This window comes from Aythya ferina, assembly GCF_964211825.1.
Source record: "Aythya ferina genome assembly, chromosome: 4".
Classification (NCBI taxonomy): domain Eukaryota; kingdom Metazoa; phylum Chordata; class Aves; order Anseriformes; family Anatidae; genus Aythya; species Aythya ferina.
This window is the reverse complement of record NC_140300.1, coordinates 6,970,976-6,988,611: the sequence shown is the minus strand read 5'-3', so window position 1 is coordinate 6,988,611 and position 17,636 is coordinate 6,970,976. Positions and strand designations below refer to the sequence as shown.

The 17,636-nt window shown below is 39.7% G+C and overlaps 1 protein-coding gene across 15 annotated transcripts in view; it reads left to right on the top strand.

The window, feature by feature from the left end:
- The window catches only part of CTBP1 (C-terminal binding protein 1), a 228,920-nt gene extending 218,386 nt beyond the window's left edge, over positions 1-10,534 (top strand). For 11 of the 15 annotated variants that reach the window (XM_084517278.1, XM_084517285.1, XM_084517292.1 and 8 more), the window contains 3 exons: positions 244-371; positions 3,356-3,473; positions 9,064-10,534. In XM_084517278.1, coding sequence (XP_084373404.1) covers positions 244-371; positions 3,356-3,473; positions 9,064-9,250 — 433 coding nt within the window. In that variant the 3' untranslated portion in view covers positions 9,251-10,534. The remainder of the gene's footprint in view (positions 1-243; positions 372-3,355; positions 3,474-9,063) is intronic. The other 4 variants (XM_084517286.1, XM_084517287.1, XM_084517289.1 and 1 more) reach the window with 1 other exon arrangement.
- The last annotated feature ends 7,102 nt before the right edge of the window (positions 10,535-17,636 follow it).

The window sequence follows — 17,636 nt, the reverse complement described above, 5'->3', positions numbered from 1 at the left end:
AGGTTCTACCCTTTAAGTCAATGTGAGGTGATTGCTCTTTATTTATACTATGAATAGTGTATTAAATTAATTGATGGAATGTAAAATAAACCCAACAAGGAATACAAATGCAGTTCTTTTCTGCTGTAGAAATTAATCTGAATGTATATACAAATCCCTCTGGATTTCCCCCTGCACCCCTTTTTTTCCCTTACACCCCCAATATTTTTTTGTCATTTGATCTTGTTTTAAATTTTCATTTAGCTTTAGTCAGGGCCCCTTGAAGGATGCACCAAACCTGATCTGTACCCCACATGCAGCGTGGTATAGTGAACAAGCCTCAATTGAGATGCGGGAGGAAGCAGCACGAGAGATCCGGAGGGCGATCACAGGTACTAACTCACCTCATTATCTTCTTTGCTGTGTATTTCGTCTTCACAGACATTTTCATTCTTCAGTCATGAAAGATGCTGAAAAGAACCATACTCAGGTTTTGTTTATGCTTTTAGTATTTGGGACATAGAAACCAGCAAATACAAGGTTTGTTGTCAGCGCTGGAACAGATAAATTTGGATGATTTATTACAATTACAAAGAAAAGGCAGGAAGTGCAGAAGAAGTATTTTTTCCATGTAACAGAAACATGTTTAACTGTGAAAAAACCCCTTTTTATTTTTGTTGCCTGTAAATACTAGCCATGTGATGGATTTTACTGCAAGTCAACCAGATATTACTGGCATCTTCCATAGGTTTTCATAGATGTCCCCTCAAACCTGTCATGAGCAGTTTCTTTTCCATTATTCTTTTCTCTTTGTATTTTCCAAATTTCATCTAAATTTGTCTTAGAGGACAGTCTGGAATTTCAGTGTCTTTCAGGTTGTAATACTTTAAGATAAAGCATGTAGAGTTCCATGCTGCTCCAAGCAAGACTTGTATCACAATTCAGTCTTAATATCAAAACAAAGTTTTCAGTATTTGTTGGTAGGTACTCTTTTTTTTTAGATGTTCCTTTTTTAAAAAGCATTGCTAAGGAGGGCTGGCATTTTAAAGGACAAAATCTGTTTGTTGTATAACTACCATGTAATTGTAAACTGTTCACATAAGAAAAAAACAGTTATGTCTTGAACATGCACTGCTAATAAATAAAATGAGAAGAGTGAGCCATTTGGCTTTGGTTTGAATCCCTTGTTAGCCTAAAATAAAAGGGAGTATTTTCATGCTGGAAAATGATTCATTAAGCACTAATGTTCTCTCTTTAGTAGGACTTTGCTGTTTTCCCCTTGGCAATATAGGCTGAATGCTCTACAGACGTGAAGGGCTGTCTGTGTCACCTTGAGAGTGGTGCAGTGCCAAGACATTGCTCTGCTGTACAAAAAGCACTAGCAGTAGCTTGTCCTGGATCTTATGCCTAGAGAGAGGCTAGACAATTCAGTTTCATTTATAGCCTGGGCAGAAAGAAGAGGATTCTCTGGATGGTGATCAAGGGCACCTCTAAAGCTCCTGATTCGAATTGCTCTTTGCAGGCCTATTTCTCTTTATTTGAGAGGTAACCTGAAGAGGCTGACCATCCTTTTCCTGGAATTAGTCTTTGTGCCTATCCTCCAGAAGAACTCGAACAGTACATTCATGAAGCTGTTGTATAACTATTACAAGTGTCCAAATAGCTCTGGGAGAGATTGCACAAACCAGCATACCATAGCTACAGTGGGGGATGATTGATGTGCAAATAAGCATTAATGAGCAAAGATCTGAAAACAGGAGTCAGCTATACAGAGCTAGTTTTAGGTTAAATATTGTGCAATAGCCCAAATGTATGTTCCTGGGAAGACAGGCCTGTATTTTCTTATAGTCTGAGATTGTGCTATCAGCGATCTAAATCATTGATTTGTATTGAAGCTGTCATCGCTTCAGTGTTTGCACATGGCTTGTACCAGGATCAAACTAAGGCCAACATTAGGGAGGTGAGAAAGACAATGAATTGCAGTGAAACAAATGTAGGAAAGGTACAGGAAGTGTGGGATGAAGCTGAATATGTGAACGCCACAGGGGAACAAAGAGGAGAAAGGGTGTTGAGAGAGAAACTAATTGGAAAAAGGTGTACAATAAATCAATGCATGCTGAAGACAAACATGCTAACTTGTTCTGCTGTTCCAAAAAAGTCAGTGATGTGCTGCTGTATAAAGTAAAAACAATAAGCAAAGATCCAATGTCCTTGAATATGAAAATAGTAAATAAGGAGGATTGCTGAAAACAATAATGGAAGAAATAAGAGGGCAAGCATGGCAAGTGAAAATACTGTTACGACATAAGTTTAAAATAAATAATATTTTGCAAGGGGAGACTAGTAGAGCATGCCTTACAGCAAATAAAGGCTGAGAGGGATGGGAAGAGATGGCCGCAGCCAAGAAATTCCTGAGAAGGGTAAACATCAGAAAAAGATACTGCTTAAATTTATGGTAATTTTGGTAGAAGATAAGGTGGTTATATATTTCAGCTAACATTAGAAAATGATTTCTAATCAGGGAAATGGTAGAAATACACTCGTAATGGGGCATTTACCTTACCTTGTCTAGTACTGGACTAAGAAGCCCTTTTGGGTTGTGCATGGGAGATATGGGAAGTTTTAGTAGTATAAGTGCAGGTCATGGAGGCAGAACTATTTGATAGCGTTCGCTAGATAAACTAAATTCTGTGAAAGGTCTTTTTTTGCAGTCCCATCATGGCCAGGCTGATGGATAGAAAGAGCAAGCAAAGAGTAGTAAGTCTTTGACCAAAAAAAATGAATTCTTAATGGTGGAGCATGGTTAAGTCTTGATAGTATTCTTTGAGTACTCTTGCCAGCAGAAGCAGTGGTTGTCTTCAGCTTTACAATTCTGCCTCTGTGTGCGCAAATCCACAGCAAGATTACACTTCAGAAGGGATACATTAAAACAGTTGTCAGAAAAAAACACAGGCTCCAAATGATCGTCTGTTGAAATAGGTGGAAGTACTCCTGTTGCCATGAAGAAAATCTGGATTGTATCTGTATATTGCATGTAATAATAAAATTGTATTATAATATATATACAGCCATGCTGTATGTTCAAATTTTAGGTTCTTGGGAAGTATGAATCTCAGTGATTATTGTTTTATTGAGACCATGTATATAAAGAACAGGATATATTAAAGAGAGAGAGAGAAATAAAAAGCAGCACATTAACAACTAAGTCCCAGGCAAAAGGAGAGCAGTGAGGATCAAAAATGATCTCTTAATGTGTTTTTATGTATTTTAAATACACAAATGTTTGTAACTCTGTTTTTAATCTGGATAAATTGAGAGTATATAACATGATTTAAATGTAATTTTTGTTTGTTTGTTTTCCCTTGCTTCATCCTAGGTCGTATTCCAGACAGTCTGAAAAACTGTGTTAACAAAGATCATTTGACTGCAGCTACACATTGGGCCAGCATGGATCCCGGAGTTGTTCATCCAGAGCTTAATGGTGCTGCATACAGGTAAGCACGCTGCAGGTGTAAAAGAAATACTTGCCTAAGTCAAAGGTAAGTATTCTGGAATAAAGAAATGACTTTCCTATTAATAAATGAAGTGTCTTTGGATCAGGCTTCCACTGTATTGTTTTCATAATTGTTGCATTCAGGAAGATAATCTTGTTTTGCTAGTTACTGAAATCAGTCATGCAGTGCATAAGTATGTTTCCTTTTCTTATCTTTCTTTTTTTTTTTTGTGGTTAGTAATATCTGAACAATATACGGTCTTCTATATGTTCCACTGAAACAATTCTGGTCATCTCGAGTGAGTGCAGTGGAAGTTTTTGTTCTTTTTTTCTGAGGGTAACGATAAAGCGGTAGGTTAAAGAAAGACTTTCAATAATAAAGTATTGCTGTGTGTTTTGTGGCCTCCAGACATGAGGGAACAAATAATTCAGTTAATGAATACAGTGGAATAGCCTGTGGTGTTTATGAAAATATGTTTCAAGTAGTGTTTTCTAAATTTTGCATTTTATTTTTGAGATGTTCTTTACAAGCATTTGAGGGTTTTAATCGATGCATTCTCAATCAACTGTGAAAGCAGCTTTTAATAATTAGTAGGAAGGGGTAATTTTTTCCACATTGAGTATGTATGTTCCTTAGTTTACTTTGCTTGGTAGTCTTTCTCTATCCCTTTAGCCCTAGCAGCTGTCCTAGCAGCAGATTTTCCTAGTACTGAGCGTCACGCAATTTTTATTAATAAAAAACTCTGCAATTTTTTTGTCTTCAAGTATGGTATTTACTCATAAGTAGGATGAAGGTGACTGAGAAAGCTACAAACAGCTGCTGAAAGACATTGACTTGAGGGGAAGGGGCAGTTCAATACTTTTTTTTTTTTTTTTAACCTTTCTTCTAATCTTTCTGCTCTTACTCTTCATACATCTTTTTTATCATTGTCCTTCTTCAGGAGGACTGTCCCTTAGTTTTATTGGGTGTAGGAATTTGTTTTGTGTTAACGCTGTATGAGAACCCAACCATGCAGTGCTGAGAAGTGTGGCAAAGCTCTTAAGTCCCAAGGAATTCTAGCAATCTCTTCAGAAAGTGATGGAGAGATGACAGAGGGAGCATCACCACCCTCTGCCTTAATCTCCTCAGCAGTAGCTGTAAGCTCACCGAAGGAAAAGAATAACCTTGATTTGATCAACATACACATACCTCAGTGCACGTCAAGATACTTTTTTTTGAGAAAAGTACCCATAGCCCTAAATATCTGAAGAAGGCTGTTTGTATTTGTTGAAGTGAAAAATTCAAGCATATGTATTCTCTTCCACACAGCATTTAGTTTCAGTGACTTCAATTTGAACTACTCAGGGCATATCTGAATGCAGCTGAGGATATTGGCAGGTGTTCCTGAACTGGGGGTAATAACTCTAACTATGTCGTGGCAGTTGAGTGCAGGGTTGTGTGCCCAAATAAAATGCAGTTGCTTGTTCCCTTCTGAGGGGAGTCACAAGCCCAGCAGAGGCAGGCTTCACAGTTAGAAATGGATTTTTAACTTAGGAACGTCTGGGGAGTTAACAATTTACAAGGTAAAGACCATATGTATTTAATTTAAGCAGGATAAGAACAGAAATAAATGCCTTTTGTAGACATTGTTTCGGTCAGTTTTTTCAAAGTATAAAATAAATCATAAGTTAAATGCGAATTCACATTTGTTTTCAAATCCAAAAGAGAACTCACTTTGGCAATTTTGAGGGAAACATGAGTAATACAAGAAATACGAAAAGCTTCTTTTTGGAGGGCTGATAGAGTGGTCTTTGAGTGTGGGCTAAAGCAGTTGTTATTTGTGCAGTATGAAATACATGGAACTTGAAGCTCAAGCTTTATGAAGAGATAGGTTTCAGTAGCAGTGTTTGCTGGTGCTTAATTCCTAGCTGTATTAAATACAGAATTTGAACCGGTTGTTTGAAACAAATTTTCCTGTCTTCCCTTTGCAATGCAAGATTATGCTCAACTAGCTGAGTTGTGGAGCCTTTCACAGGCAGTGTGATGTTTCAGATGTGCTAATAACTGTATCACAGTCATGTAATTGCATTAGAAGATAAGACCTGGGATAATAATTTATATGTTAAAAAATGCAAATAGCTCTTTCAGTGAACTAAAACTAACAAGGCTATTTAATTTGGGATATATCATTTACTTGAATTTTGATAAAGGAGAGTGCTCTTAAATTATCAGATATTATCACTAGCAAAGAACATTGAACATTCATCAGCAGAATATAATCTAGATATTCTGAATATCTTCATTTTTTGTGGAAAACAAAACCATTTGCTAGGCAAAAGGCAAGACACCCCATCAACACAAAGGGTTAGGCTCACAGGACCTATCCCATCAGTGCAGATTAACAATATTCCCGAGAAGGAAATATTTGTAATAGTCTTGGTGAAGCGGCATAATATACCCTGCTTTTGTGTTATTACTGTGAATTTGCTACTGAGCTGCCTGCTAAATAATACCCTGCCATTTTCTGTGTCACAGAGAGAGCAGGTTATAGGAGAAATGAAATACCACAGCCAGTAAACAGTAGTTGTACAATTTATAGACATCTTGACATATCTTTCTGCTTTCTAACAGGTAGGAGATGAGAATATCCCAGTCCTTAAGAGGTACTTGGATGAGAGTAGTTAGATAATGGTAACCATCCAGGAGATTTTTCACACCGAGGTATTTCACTGGTCATTTTTAGACTCTGCATGTAATGTAACATACAGTAGGTGCTTAACAGTACCACAGAGTGCCTGAGGCTGCCAGGGACCTCTGGGGCCTTCTGCTCCAAGCCCTGCCCCAGCAGGGTCACCCTGACCTGGGGGCACAGCCCCACGTCCAGGCGGCTCCTGGAGTACCCCAGGAGGAGCCCCCCAGGCTCTGGGCAGCCCCTGCCAGGCTCCATCCCTGCCCAGCCCAGCAGGGCTGCCTGGTGCTCAGAGGGAGCTCCTGGGTTCAGCCTGGCCCTGGGCACTTGAATTTTAAGTGCTTTTGGGACAGACTCATCTTTTTTTACAGTGCTTAGTGTAGTGAAAGGTGCTACTGTAATATAAAAAAATACTGGAGATTAACATGGAAATTAAAGTTGTATTTCAGTTCCAGTTAAGAGGACTATTGTATTTTTTTGCATAAAGACCACGTGGGAAGGGAGAAGGGAGAGTACGAAGTGGCAGATGAGATGTAACTGACCTCTCCTGCTTTTGCAAAAATTTAACTCAGTGTACATTTTACAAGGAAAATGTTTTGACTTACTGCTGCCAGAGGAGGAGGATTAGGAGCAACTCTATGAAGTGCAAGCTTGCTTCTGAGGAGAGGTGCTGGCTGGTAGAATCCCAGTTGTTACAACGCAGTGTACATGGGGATCATTTTTATGTACAGAAAGAATATCTGAAGTGCAGAATAACAGATGTGTGGTCTGGACTGCTTACCGTGCCCGTAAGATAACTGCTAGTGCTTCTCATCTAGTTCTGTCCACTTCCAGGAGGGGAAGCTCTGACTTTTCTTCCTGAGGGAAACACAGTTGGAGAATTTGCCCTGATCTGTCCCTGTTCTGCGTGTGTATGCTCAGGGAAGATGGCTTTGAAAAAGGGAGGGTCTGTGTTGGAAATGGTTGCTGTGTTGGGCTTATAAACAGGAATTCTTGTCATTTCTTGTTGTGATTTTTACAAAGCACCTAAAGTAACAGATAAGCTGTTTGAAAATTAAATTTGAATAAATAAAACAATACCCAGTCGGACAGTTTTCATAGGAATTGGAGCAAATTTGATTAATAAGATTCAAATTGAAGTACTGAAACAAGCAACTAATTCCATTAGCAACTGCAAATTAATTCTAAGGAACCTCTCTGGAGAAGGAATTAGCACAGGAAGCCCTGCAAATACGTGTACAAGTGGGAACAAAGTTCTCCAGCCTACAGGTGGTGTGGTCCTTCACATCCTGGTTATCCATCCCAGGTAACAGCCAGCACTAGGGTCTGTAGGAATCTTTCCCAGGATGAGTGGTCCAGCCTACAGTGTCCTCATTGTCACTGTGCCATCATATAGCCACGCTGAGCCCCTCTGGCACAGTCTGCAAAAAGCAGGTCCCGTGATGGAAAAAAGTGGAAAAAAGAACAAAAATAAAAGTGGTGGAAAAAAAGAACAAATAAATGGAATTTCATCCTGCTTTTCCTCAGAGTTTCCTGGCTGTTCTACATAAGTTCTGCGCTCATTTTGTATCAGTTTGAGGGAACTCGGGGTGAGCAGTACAAACATGCATTACTTTAGGAAAGATGTTACTGAAATGGGGTGAAATTCCCTGAGGGATTCAGTACGGAACTCAGAGGAGAGGAAAATCACCTGCAGAACAACATGGTATTTGAAAAAGCTTGCCTAGACTACATGCGCTTTTTCTTCCATTTAATTTTAAATAAACACCAGGCCAACAAATGCCACAATGAATAAGTGGCAGGATTGTGTGTTCAGGCTTTCAGTACGGGTAGCACTCTCACTAGGGAGCTTGAGTAAGCAGAACGCAGCAGAAGAGAAGAAGGAATAAGTGCAGCTGTTTGATGGAGTGATGGGGAATGGGACCAAAGGGGCAGTGTAAGTGGCCAGCGTGGGCCAGCAAGCTGGGATCAAGGTACTTGGCTAAAGAGAAAACATTTTTGTAAAAGTCACTTGTTTATAGCTGTTCTTTTTATGTATAGGCACCATGAGATACAAGTGTTCATCAATTCCATTTGAACATGGGGACTGAAACAGTAGATTGGAAAGATTTTTCTTCTAGCTTGATAGTATCAGAGCCATCATAAAATCAAGCTAAATCAGAGGGTGTTTTGTTTATTAAATTGCTAAAATTCCTAAAATTAAATTTATAAAGGGACTGTGGTGTTCATCCAGAAAGAGTAAGAAATCTTGAAAACCTTCCACAGTGTTCTGTGTTTGCATCTCTCTTTCTTGCAGTCTGCCTAAAGCAATTTGCCGTTTATATAACTAGCACTGGTTCTCTTTCAGACAACGCCTGTGGCAAGTTTGGAGCTTAAAAAAATAATAATTCTTGGGTGTAATAGGTGTTAATTTGTCCTCTTCAGAGTGTGAGTGTGATCCCTCTTTTAGGGGGCTGTCAGAAAGCTCTGATTGCAAGACTAGTCTAAAGAAATAGTTTTCAAACCACAACAGCAAAATGTCAAAATTTCAAAAAAATTTCCAAAGGTCAACTTGTGGAACAGTCCCAGAGGACATACATATTGTGCAGACCTAGCCCAAGTTGCTTTGAGACGAGCAGTTGTTTCCATTGCCATGCTGTCAATCTTGCTATTAAATCTCAAATTGGAGAAAACAAAACAAAACAAAAAAACAAACCAAAGCAAATCCTAGCAAGTCTTTATTTCTCATTTGGGCGAAACACAGCATGTTTTGCTTTATTTGACAGCATCCACATATGGTGTATCATTGTGAGCTTAACCAACTGTATGTCTCACTGGGCTGAAAATAAAATAAACATCTCTGTACCTTTGGGAGGAGGCAAGGTGGGCTTTCCTGTCAGCCATCTCTTGGTTTTAACATGTGGTCTCCTCTTCTTCTCTCAGCAGGTATCCCCCAGGTGTTGTAAGCGTGGCTCCAACTGGCATACCTACGGCAGTAGAAGGAATAGTCCCCAACCCCATGTCTTTATCACACGGCCTCCCTGCTGTAGCCCACCCGCCCCATGCTCCTTCCCCTGGCCAAACTGTCAAACCAGAAGCTGATAGAGACCACCCGAGCGACCAATTGTAGCCTACGAAAACAGCATTCCCAACATCAGAGATTTCAACTTCAGCGTGTGGAAAAAAAAAAATAACCAAACACAAAACCCTGGATTTTGATTAAAGGCAAAACCATGAACTTACAGGAGGAGACGATTATTGTTTTAGAAACTGGTCCAATATACAGTATAAAAGGAAAAGGTGGGAGACAAAAAGAAGATTTGGAAGCATTTTTTCCTCCGTATAAATTGTAGTTTGTCCCTGTCCAGTGGACTGATTCACTGTTTCTGTGTCCTATGGGTTCTTTGTTAAGCAAGAGAAGTTAGTAGTTAATTATATCATGAATGTACTTGTCTGTGTACAGTTTTTAGAACATTAAAAAGGGTTTGTTTGCTTAGCTGTCAACAAGGAAAAACATAAGGGAGGCATTCAACAAACCAATTTTGAGATTAAAAATCTTTTCTTTTATATTTTAAAACATGCCCAAAAATGAGGCAGTTGGCAAACTTCTCAGGACAATGAATTTTTCCCATTTTTCTTTCTACGCCACACAGTGCATTGTTTTTTCTACCTGCTTGTCTTATTTTTTAGAATAATTTAGTAAACAAAAGAAAAACCGTTTCTCCTAATTTTGGCATGAATTCCCTTATTTCAAAATGAAGACAACCTTGCAAAGAGATTTTGAGGAAAAAAAAGGTTTTGTATAAACGAGCATTGTGCTTTTTGTCACCAGTTAAAGTATATATTATTGGTGGTATGCGAAAAAGGCACTAGACTACTGAAAAGTAGCAGCATTTCATTGCCTACATTGATTCCTTCCTGGTAATGTGGTAGGCTAGCAATATTTTTGGTTAAAATCATGTTTGTGACTGTAACCATTTGTATGAATTATTTTAAAGAAATAAAAATCCCAGACAAATATCATATGTGTAAAAATTTTTATTTCTAGTAACTGTTTATTCAACTTTTATTAGGTTTCTTAGCTGTAATTTTTAAACAGATGCTGTCAAGTATTTCATTTCTAGCTTTACTTTGCTCTCTGTTGTTTGTAATACCGTCTTGGAAGCTTGAAAAATAATAAAAAAAAAATTCTTTCCATACCATTTTTCCCTTTACATTTCGTAAATGTTGATCTTTTTTTCCTGTGTTTCTAATGGAGTTTGAAATTAAGATGGATTTTGATTTGTACACCGGCATCGTCAGCTACAATATGGTAACAGCATTTATGCTACCACTGTGGGCAGAGCAGAGCAGGTACAACAGCAACACAACAATAATAATAATAATAAACGTCTTTTGCCGAAGTCCAACGTGAGAAGTGTCCATTGTTTTATTTGCTTTTGTGATGGTGGAAGCGTGCAGCAGGACGTGGTTGGATTTGCTGTATTGTTTCACAGGCAGAAGTGTTCTTATGGTAGGTTTTCAGCTGGAAGCTGTTCTGGCATCACTGCACTCCTTTGAGGATGTCCTTTCATCCCTGCACAGTATAACGAGCAAGTTTTGCTGCTGCATGAAGGAAATAGAGAATGGGGAGAAGTCAACCTGGAGATAAACCTGGTAGGTTGTCTCTTACTTGTGTGTTCACCATTAATCTGAACAAGTAACTGCCGACCTCTGGGTGGTGTTGAATAATTCTTATGGGATCCATGGAAAGTTGCTGTCTCCCATTCCCACCTCCACTTCTGTTAGGAAAATGCCAGGAGGCTGCAAACCAAGGAAGGCTGATAATTGTGTGTCTGTTCCCAAGGAATACATAAAGCAAAATTTTGTCTCCATGGAGGAGTGGAAGGTTTCTTCCTTCTAGAGACAAAAACGTCCTCTAGCATGATTTATTTGATAGCAAAATCGTTCCAGAAACATATCAGAAAACAGCTGTAAGCTGCAGGTTATCCCAGCAGAGAGGCTTCTAGTTGGCTTTGTGGCCAAAACATTGGTGAAAAAAAAATCAAATGCAATCTCCTGCACTTGAAATGGATTTTCATATTTCACTGGTAATTCATGTCTTAAGATGATTCCTTGTAGGGCTGAAGAAGCTCCTTTAACGTTTGTAAAACAAACATTTAACATCTGGCTGCTGAGAATTGCTGACAGTCTTGCTAGCAAAGGAAGCAGATTTCTAGAGAAGAACCAAGCGTTTTTTTTTTCCTTCTCATGGATCAGTTTTGACACAGCAAATGTAAGTAAGCTTTGTTTCCAGTGAATCAATAAATGGAAAAAAAATGAAGACACCTGTATTTACAGCAAGTAGCTTTGAAGCTTGCTGTCCTTGCACGTGTTCAGGCCATCATCCGTGCTTGCTCAGGCAAAGCTTTTATTCAGGATTTGAGCCTGAAATACCGCACTGATGGGTATAATACGGATTTGCCACTGTGGTGATGCATGATCATTGCTTTTATGCTGGGACTTGAGATATATTGGTCAGTTTTAGTGCTGCAGAGTAATCCAGCTTTCTTCTTCTGTTGGAGCAGAAGGGAGAAGTCATACAAGCAATGACAAGAGCCACGTGTACTGACTTCTGGGTTACTACCTGAAAAGCTTTAGGGCAAATACCGGATTTCAAAATATAAAAGGTTTTGAGTAAATGACTAATTGGAAAAGTGAACCGTAATAAACAACGGTTGTTTTTCCGGACTAACCTTAACGTCTTTTACAACTGATTTTGCTGGTTTGTGGAAATGTGATTCTATTTCCTCCATCTGCTAAAGTATGTGCTAAATAAAGTTTGTGCAGAAGGTAGAGGGGAAATACCAAGTGGCAATGGCAAAGAGGGCAATGGAAGGTGACCTGGGACTGGTGAAAGGGGAAGTAATCAAAGAGGTTCTGGTTTTTGTTACTGTTACCTGAATTAAGGATCTTGGCTAGGAAGTAGGCCGAGCAGATTGGAAGTGCTGATGGCTCAAGGAGGTACAGAGGAGGCTCTGGAGGCTGCACAAGAGCTGGATGGTATCGAGGAATGGGCTGGTAGCAAAGGATGGTTACCAGTTGTGCAAACATGGGGTCACGTAGCTGTAAGTAAAAGCAAAGATTTGTCAGGAGTCAGAAGCGATTGCCCATGGTAGGACTGATTCATTGCCACCGTGGGGCAGCTGTGGAAAAAAGCAGTGGGATCACAAGATGCGTCAGACCAAGTATTTTTGGTAGGGATAGGAATGAATCAGTGATGCTGCACAGGACCTGGAGCATTTGATACGTAGTTTTGCTCACGCATCTTCCAAAGGATGAGCTCTAGCTGAAGTAACAGCGAAGACAGACTCAAAATGACTGGTCTGGGGTCTTGTTGGGTGAGAGGAACGGGAGTAACTTGGCTTTTAGCTTAAAGCAAAGGCTGACTTGGGGAAAAAGACTTTATAAATAGTAAGTAGATGCTGAGGAGGAGGAAGAAATGCTTAAGAAATGCTGACATGAACAGACAGACATAAATGGGGATTAGGGAAAGGTGTCTATCAGCAGGGAGGCTCTGGGAAAGATTTCTAATTAGAGTCAGTCCTGAAGTTCCTTCAGTTTGTTGTTTGCTTGTTTTTTATTAATTAACTGTTTTTTTCATCCAAAATGTGAGAATATCATTTAAAGGTCATATCAAATAAAGGCTTTTTCCATTCAGGGTAAAACACTTTGACTTCCTTTATAACAGGCCTCAAGGTTTTTTCCTTCAGTCTACTTTAATTTGGTATTTATTTTTTAGAGAAAAATCCTCTATTATTTTCTTGTGCAGCCTCCCACCTCAGAAGATGAAGGCTGGCTTTCCAATGAGTGGGACTGCTGTAATCTGGCTGTTACCCACTTGCTCCTTGCGTCAGACCAAAGAGCTTTCTTCCCTTGTTTGATTTCAGTGGACACTTTGATAATGTCACTTGTTCTGCCTGAAGTAAGGCTGTACTGCCAGTGTTTCCTTTAGTCATTCAGTTCACTCTAACTTTTCTACCTTTTGTAGATTGGAGAGGAAAAAAAAAAAAGAAAAAAAAAAGGAGAGGGAAAACAGTCATTGGTTTTAAGGGAAGAGAGGAGAGTAATATTAGATCATTTTGTCTGACTACTTTGTAAAGTCTTTAAGTGTCATATACTTCTTCATTAAACCTGGTATCTTGTTTTGGCTTAAGTAAATATTTCAGAAAGATTTCTATATATTAAAATGTCGTGTTTTTTTTTTTTTTTTTTTTTTTTTTTTTTCTGTTTCCTTTGGTAGTTTGTTTAAATGCAAAATAACCCTCACTATAATTTTAAACTGTGTTATTTAATTTGGCTTTCCCTAGCTCAAAATTCCAGTTATTGTCTCATGTTGAACATGAGGTCATGTAGGCTGACCTGTATTTAGCAAGGAGGTTACATTTTAGCCGGTTCTCCTTTATACTGAGGTCAGTGACACATCTTCCAGGAAGACCAAGCTGTATTATTCATCTGTTTTCTTTTCCAGTTTCTGTCATTACCAGATACACAATATTGCACATCCTTTCCTTTGTGGCCCTCTATTTTTGTCCTTTAGAATGGCATAGTTCTTGGTTGAAAATGGTTATCTTCTGCAGATGAAATTATAGGATTTTCAATCTTCTCTGAGACCTTAAGCTATTGTCTTCTTGCCTCTGTTGACTTTCCAATTTCCTTGGTAATCTCTTTTCCTGCAAAGTTACAGGTGCTCAAAGAACTTGATTAATCATCTTCCCAGTCCTCAGACTGTATTTGCCTCGGTAGGGCTGAGCACCTATCTCAGCAGTCATGGAAGCTCCAAGTTGTGCATATGCTGAAGTGCTTGAAGTAGTCCTATTATTGTAGATCATCCTTGCTTTCATGCCATCATCTGCATCTGTTTGTGTGTTTGCGTCTTGCAGAATGCATCCCGCTCATGTTCAGGGACCCAGAATGTTACTTTTGGAATTATTCCCTTTCTTAGGGAGAAAAAAAAAAAAAAAAAAAAAAAAAGTCATTTGGTCAGTTCTACTTTTTCTCTTTGCCTGGGAGTTCCAGCTCAATACAGACCAGTCATTTTTTAGCTCTCCTTGGCTGACCTCTATGCACAATCCCTCACTACACCCAATATTTTATCTTGTCCATCCCCTTTTGACCCTGGGATCTCTCAGTTGGTATTTCGTTATGCAGTTCCTCATCTGGAATTTCCATTTTCTTTTCAACAGAGACACTTGTGGCTCTTCAAGCCTAGTCTTATTATTTTTCTTTGCCTTTACATTTCTGCTGAGAGTTATAACAGAGTGTTTTCTTGATGGAACTTTGTTTGTTTTAGGGGTGTTGTGACACTGTGTGTCAAAGCCACCATAAACAGGCTGAAATATGGCTTTGGGACAATTAGAGGCATTTGATATATTTCCAAGATGATGTGGATCGCTCTCTGAGCATGCCAATCCATTGAAGACATTTGTTACTTGCTCAGTCTTTAACTACATCTCTATCCCCTTCTTTCATATGCTGCCTAAAAAGGACAAGCGGTTGCCAGTTGGACGCATTGGCTGTCTGCTCGAGAAATAAAGTAAGGAAGTTTTGTTGTTATTGTTTTAACACATTTAAATGAATATGGTTTTAGTTGCAAAGATTTCAAGTAATAAAAAAGGAACATAATTATTAAATAGCCACAAGAAGCCTTTTTATGTATTAAATATGATGTAGTAGAAGCAGACAATTATGACAGCAGAAGTGCTATTTCTTTGTAGGTTCAGTGAAAGCAGAGTCCTTGTATGGTTTGAGAAAAGCTTATGGAGCTGGTCTTCCCTGGTCGAACCCTAGGAGTTAGGGCAGCAAATCAACACCTAAAAATAGATGAGGACCGGACATCTCAGACTTGTGTTTCCAGATCCCTCCAGCAGTTTTCAGAAAGTCCCACCCAATGCAATTTATTAAATTCTCAAGCCAGTTGCCTCCAACACAGCTGCCAGCTCTGCAGCATGTTCCCATCTCCAGGAATGGAGCAAGCAGCAGCACTGGCTCTTCAGCACCCTTAAAAGCATCACAGTAAATCCCATTAAATTCCCTTTGTTGTTCAGTAGAATGTTGAGCCCTGGTGTCAAGTTCAGTCCATGCTGCATTTTACCATGCTTAAAACACAATAGAAAGAGAATCTGCTTTTGGTGTTTTCCAGAAATAATTTTGCCATTATCTGTATCAGTGGTTTTTATACTAAAACAGAGTCAGGGTACCTCCAAGTTCTTTTTAGTATGGGTTTGCTTTCTCATGTTTTTAAAGGTCTAATGTATGTGAAATGTGTTTATCATGTTATGAAGAAGTTATGGTGATACATTTATTTTTATGTCTTAATGATAGCCATTTGTAATTAGCTACAAGGCCATCACTTTCCATTCCAAGAAAGAAGTTGAAAGCCTGTCCTTTGAAACGGTTTGTTGAGATTTCCAAGAATTCATTTTCTGAAGAACTGTTTTTTTTTTTTTTTTTTTTTTTTTTTTCCTTCCACAGACCAGCCATTGTAAGCACAGGATACAGCCTTTTATTGTGAGAAGCACAGGTAAGAGATGAAAAATATCCACTGTGACTCAATGCTTATTTTCAGACTCTGTAAGTTCTAAGTATGAAGACATGATTTTGCATCATGTAACTAGTAGATGAGATCTGATCCCATTTTACAGAAAAATAAAATCCTAAGGGATTTTTATTTAAGACCAATATTAGATTGGTACTTCTTGGATTGCCACATTTCTCCCACTTGGATTTTCACATGCACACAGGAACAAAGCATGTCACTGGAGTACGTGTTTCGTGATGCCACAGGCTCTGGGACCAAACCTCACCATTTGGAGAACTCTGTTCATGCAGTATGTCCAGTGCTGCTGGAAGTTGTACAAGGTCTCTGATGTTGATGCAATTCCCGGTGCATTTTAGTTTTCATCTGTGATTAACTGGCAGTAGAGCTACCAGAGATTTGCAGTAGTTTGTGAAGACAGCTGTGAGTTCAGATCTAAGCAGGTGCTGCCTGTTCCCCTCAGAAAAGGCCATTGACTAGCCATCAGATGGTGACTGCTTTTATATCTAGTTACCTCTCTGTGCTTCCTCTTCTGCTTCTCTTTGGTGACCTAAGTGAAAGCTTAGGAGGAATAGCTCTTCACACATACAATCATCTTGATTAAGTGCTCAAAGATAAAATAGAATAAACCAGTGGCAGTCTCTACAGATCCAAGTGTGTATGGTATAAGCTTCTCATGGCAATGAATCTTATTTACTAGCTTCAAAGTGACTTCATTGCTTACGAAACGTACACTGTAGGAATGAAATGTTATCCAGAAGAAGTACCTGTGTGTATTGCTTCTTATTCCCTCTGTCTCCAGACACCTACACCCCACAGAAAATTTGTCCCCAGAGGGGAAGGTGAAACTTCTCTGACAGCTGGTACTGTCTTTGAAAAACAGGCTGAACTGCCTTGATAATTCTCATCTGGTAATTCACCCTCAATATCCATCCACTTTCTCTGGGGGTGTAGATCCCTGGGAAGAAAGGGTGGTTTTTGTTTAAAGGTGGTTGGTTTAGCATTATAACACCCAGGTTGAAAGCAACTCTGGGCCACTCTGCTCTCAATCAGCAGCCCTGCTGTTTCTATTAGGAATCTCTAAATGATACATTAAGTTTTAAAATGTATTTTTGATTGTATTTGTCCCAGGGCTCTGGACATGCTGTGTCTGCTCAGCCCAGGGAGCAAAAGCCTGCCTGCTGCTGCCTCCACCTGGATGAATGCGTTGGGAGAGAGCAGTTGTGCTCTGGGCCTTGCTCTAAGTTAAATATGTGAAATGTGAGGGGAGAATCCAGTGTGATATGGCACAGTCCCATATAACTTGTGTGAGCACCCATGTCCTACCAACCCACACCTTTGTCTGTGGTGAGGCCTATGCCCTGCACTTGTTCCCAGCCCACCACCGCCATTTGCCCTCCTTCCTGCCTCCAGGCCCTTTCACTCCTCCATGGGTCACACCAGGCCTGCACCCTGGCCCTGGGCTGCCCCATGTGGGTTTTTCCACTCAGTTCCCCGCTACATTCAGCGTCCATAGTGCCGGTGCTGCTGCCTCCTTGCTCCCTTTCTCACAGGCCTTGAAGCAGGCCAGGCATGCCGCTAGGTGGCAAGGAGTATGAAGAGGATAACGGAGTGAACAGCCAGGAGGGACAGGGGGTGAAAGCAGTGTCGGCTGGCCCAGTAACTGCAGTCTGGGTGCTGTTTCCATTTTTGAGTCACAGAAGGCTCGAAGACTTTGCACCTGTTCGGGAGAGAGGCTCTAGAAACACATTTTTGTATATAGAAATACGTAAATAAATATTTGGGAGTAGTCCCCACTCCAAATATTTTCCAGGCACAAGTGTGAAGGCAGGTGAAAAACCAGAAGGGCAGCATAGACCCCCTAGATGTTTTTCAAAGCCAGTGTGCGGGTTATGCTGTTTGTTGTCCTGACAGTCTGAGATTTTGTGGAATACATCCT